The sequence below is a fragment of the Oryzias melastigma genome, unplaced genomic scaffold, assembly GCF_002922805.2.
Source record: "Oryzias melastigma strain HK-1 unplaced genomic scaffold, ASM292280v2 sc00755, whole genome shotgun sequence".
Lineage (NCBI taxonomy): Eukaryota > Metazoa > Chordata > Actinopteri > Beloniformes > Adrianichthyidae > Oryzias > Oryzias melastigma.
Window position 1 is genome coordinate 1,581 of NW_023417342.1, and position 4,721 is coordinate 6,301.

General features: G+C 40.1%; 1 protein-coding gene across 1 annotated transcript; it reads left to right on the plus strand.

The window, feature by feature from the left end:
• Nucleotides 1-1,738: 1,738 nt before the first annotated feature.
• Nucleotides 1,739-4,418, plus strand: LOC112139586 (protocadherin gamma-A12). Its single transcript, XM_024262408.2, has one exon. The coding sequence runs from the start codon at nt 1,870-1,872 to the stop codon at nt 4,324-4,326; it is 2,457 nt and encodes an 818-aa protein (XP_024118176.2). The 5' UTR covers nt 1,739-1,869; the 3' UTR covers nt 4,327-4,418.
• The last annotated feature ends 303 nt before the right edge of the window (nt 4,419-4,721 follow it).

Below are 4,721 nucleotides of genomic sequence, written 5' to 3' on the forward strand. Positions count from 1 at the left end.
TGGTGGCTCCTCAGCTTGTCATCAGAAATTCCATTTAAAAATATACAGCTTCAATCCCCACTATTCTGGTGTATTTGTCCAAATATTTTGTAAGCATGTTCCATTATTCTATTCATATGAGATGCTCTTATTAATTATTTGTGGCACATGTTTTAGTTCCTACAGAGATAAGCAGAAATAAGTTTATAGTGTGATTTCTAGGTCAGTTTGTATTTTTAAACCTTAGTTAAACATATGTGTGATGTCATCCTTATAAGAGTTTTTCTTACTTTTAGTTTTGTTCTTTACAATAGTCAGGCCATAAGAATTTACAAACTTCTCACTGAAAGTAATTTTTATAGCTGGTATTTGTTAAATATTTCGAATGTACATTTCTGGGTCATAATGTAAGTGTGTGTGTATAAGAGGGGGGGGTCAGGTCACAGTGAGGGGCACAACTTCTTTGGCTTGCCCAGGGCGACATTTGTACCAGGACCGCCACTGGGAATACAATTTTCATAGAGTTCTGATGGAAAGGTTAACAGTACGTATGTCATAATATTTCCTTTCTAGTATCAGAGTTTACGAACAAATAGATGTTATTTTCTTTACTCAGCATATTTCGGTAATATCACAACTATTAAAGGAACAATGAGTGCACTCAAATGCCAGTGAGGCAAAATAAGGAACACGTGTTTAAAAAATAACGATAGAAGAATGAGGGCAAAATATAATTGGGGAGTTTTATTTTTATTCTTTGTTTACTGTGACATAACACTCAGTGTTTTTTGGTTTGTAGTACTTAGTCTCTACATTCGGTGGTTGCTGGGAATCGAATGCAGGCCTATTTAGTCATTCCTGCTTTATCATGTAAACTAAGAGCTAGGAGTGATAAGAACGCGTTGACATTGATGTAGTTTTTTCTTTCTTTCTTTATTTATTTTTTACCTGAGTCTTTTTTTCTGTCAAGTTGAGGAAAATTAATTTCCTGTGTTTAAAAATCGTCTTTGTGTGTGCGCGTAATTGAATCATTGGATGGTTGTGTGAGTCGTGCATGGCTCTATAACAACTTGGAAAATGAGCGCAAGTAAAAAAAAAAATAAAAAAAATTGACAGAAAAATATTTTTTCGAGTGACATTTACTGTATTTAGTTTGTGTCAGATTTTTAATAACCAAATTAACACGTAATATACGTAATCTGTTTATGCGTAATGGTCCTTAAAATTGAATTTTTCGGCGGTTATTCCGTCAGTGAGAGAATAAAGGTAATGATTTTACGTCCAATTTTCGTCTTATTCCTCCTGCTGTGTGTCTCTTGGCACACCGATCATCCGTGTGTCACTGTGCACTCAGTGTTCAGTGCGTAAAACGGTGGGTAAAGTGCCGTGAGGACAACTTCACCCTACTCCATTTTCACAGAAATGTAGTTTGGCGCACATGTTTTTGTGTCTCCAATGTATGGTCTCGAGTAGTTGTAATAAAAGTATCACTATTGCATACATTTTTTAGTATTTTTTAAAGGAAATTAATTAAAGCACAGACAGCGTCCATACCGACACGAATGAATATTAAGATAGTCAAAGATCGTCTATTTTTGAAATCACAAAACCGTCTACAACTCTGTGGTATATTATTATTATTATTATTATTATTATTTGTACATTTTTGAATCAGAAACTAACTCAGGGTGTCGCTGTTGACTGACAGAAAAATAAGAGGCAGCCTATCCACCCACAGCCGCGTCAGCCACAACCCAGAATGCAAGCTCCGCATTTATGAACGAGGACCGTGAACATTGTCTTTCTTCAGAGGCTGCTCTCTTGGAAATGTTTGCATTTTTTGTGGCATTGGGGTAACAACAGTGGGTTTTTTTGTGTTTGAAAAAGAAAATGGAATCTAAAGGTCTTTCATCGTTCGCTCTGCTCCTCCGCTTTTGTTCCCTCGTCGCGGCTTTGCGCTTCGTTCATGGAGATCTGAGCTATTCTTTTCTGGAGGAGATGAAACGAGAATCTGTCATCGGAAATGTCGCCAAGGATCTCGGGATTAATCCGAAAATTTTATCCTCCAGAAAGGCCCGTCTGGATTTTGAGGGGGCTCGGAGACGCTTCTGTGACATCAACATGAACACCGGAGATTTAATCACATCGGAGAGAATTGACAGAGAAAGCCTTTGTGGAAAGAAGCCGTCGTGCGTCGTTAACGTTGATCTGGTTTTAGAAACCCCGTTAGAGCTTCACCGTGTTAGTCTCCATATTCAAGATGTTAATGATAATTCACCGAAATTTAAAAAAGATTTGATTGAAATGGAAATAAGTGAAATGGCAGAAAAAGGAAATCACTTTTCAATCGAGGAGGCCCATGACGCAGATATCGGTCAGAATGCAGTTCAGAGATACACGCTGCAGAAAAATGAGAATTTTATTCTTTCTGTTGAAAACAACAAAGTAGAATTAGTGTTAGAAAATAAGTTGGACAGAGAAAAACTAAGTGAAATGAATGTAGTCCTCACAGCTGTGGATGGTGGATCTCCGCAGAGATCAGGTACAGTAATCATTCACGTTACTGTACTGGATGCAAATGATAACGCCCCAGTTTTTAGTCAAGATGTTTATAAAGCCACTCTTCCTGAAAACTCTCCTCCAGATACTTTGGTGATCACAGTTAGTGCGACTGATGCAGATGAAGGAGTGAACGCAGATGTGACGTATGACTTTGGTCACATGACTGAAGATGATGTTAATGTGTTTTCGATTGATCCAAAGACAGGGGAAATTAAAGTTATTGGTGTTATTGACTTTGAGGTAAAAGGTATTTTTGAACTTCGATTAGAAGCCAAAGATGGTTTAGGACTAACTTCGTATGCTAAAGTTCTGATAGAAGTTACTGATGTAAATGACAACCCACCAGTGATTTATTTGAAGTCTCTGTCCAGCTCCATCCCAGAGAACGCCCCTCCTGGTACAGAGGTGGGCATCATTAACGTGCAGGACAGAGACTCTGACAAGAACGGACAGGTCCGCTGCTCCATTCAAGGCAACGCTCCTTTTAAGTTGGTTCCTTCCATCAAAAACTATTATTCTGTGGTGAGCACAGGACAGCTGGACCGTGAACTAGTGTCTGATTACAACATTAGCATCTTTGCCACTGACGAGGGCTCTCCACCTCTGTCCTCGTCTAAAAGTGTTCACTTATCTGTAGCTGACATCAACGACAACCCACCTGTGTTTGAGGAACAGTCGTACAGCGCATATGTGAGCGAAAACAACCAAGCTGGCTCCACTTTATGTCGGGTGAGCGCTCGAGACCCCGACTGGAGACAAAACGGTACAGTGATTTATTCTCTGTTAGCTGCTGAGGTGAACGGAGCCCCGGTGTCCTCCTATGTGTCTGTGAACGGAGACACGGGGCTGATCCACGCTGTCAGGTCGTTTGATTATGAACAGTTGAGGAGTTTTCAAGTGCAGGTGATGGCCAGAGACAACGGTTCTCCTCCGCTCAGCAGCAACGTGAGCGTGAGTGTGTTGATCTGGGATGTGAACGACAACTCTCCTCAGATTCTGTACCCCGCCCCGGAGGGCAGCTCCTTCATGACCGAGCTGGTCCCCAAAGCTGCACACGGAGGCTCTCTGGTGTCCAAAGTGATCGCGGTGGACGCCGACTCTGGACAGAACGCCTGGCTGTCCTATCATATAGTCAAATCCACTGATCCGGGACTTTTCACCATCGGTCTGCACAGTGGAGAGATCAGGACGCAGCGGGACATTTCCCAATCTGACAGCATGAAACAGAACCTGATTGTGGCAGTCAAAGATAACGGACAGCCCTCTCTGTCTGCCACCTGTGCCATGTATTTACTCATCTCCGATAACTTGGCTGAGGTGCCAGAACTCAAGGAGATTTCTTACGAGGAGAAGAACTCCAAACTGACTTCCTATCTGATCATCGCTCTGGTTTGTGTGTCCACCTTCTTCCTGACCTTCATCATCATCATCTTGGGTGTGAGGTTTTGTCGCAGGAGAAAGCCCCGACTCTTGTTTGATGGAGCAGTTGCCATCCCCAGCGGTTATCTGCCTCCTAATTACGCAGATGTTGACGGCACAGGAACTTTACGCAGCGCTTACAATTATGACGCCTACCTGACAACAGGATCTCGAACCAGCGACTTTAAGTTTGTGTCTTCTTACAATGACAACACGCTGCCTGCTGACCAGACTCTCAGGAAGAGTCCTACTGACTTTCTGGAGGCTTTTGATGAATCTACTGATGCATCCCAGGTAGGAACCTACTCATCACCGAGCTGGTTTCATGTCTTAAATATTATTTGTTTGTTTTTTGCTGAATATTAAGTTTTATACAAAAACAAAAAAAGTAATCTAAACCACAATTTAAAGCTTTTTTAAATCTTTACATCCCATTTAATTTTCATCTGTATTTATTTTTTATTAATTTTTTCTCTTAATTTTGCACAGGAGGTTTGCATCTTTATTTAGTAGCTTTTTTTAAATCTTTTTTTGTTTTAATTTTAATTTTTTGTTCTACATCAATCTCTTACTGTTTTTTACTCATAAAGTTAAAAGAATTTAGCACACAACAATTTATAGAATTCCAAACAGCTTTATTGTCAGAACAATGGATTCTGAATTTTTGCAATCAAGATTTTAGTGATTTTACATCCACTGCCATTATCATGATGACATAAATGTTTTCTTTTTTATCTGTACTTTTTGTTTTTGTTACCAAA

Coding starts and splice junctions, on each gene's coding strand:
- LOC112139586 (XM_024262408.2), top strand. CDS start 1,870: ATGGAATCTAAAGGTCTTTCATCGTTCGCTCTGCTCCTCCGCTTTTGT.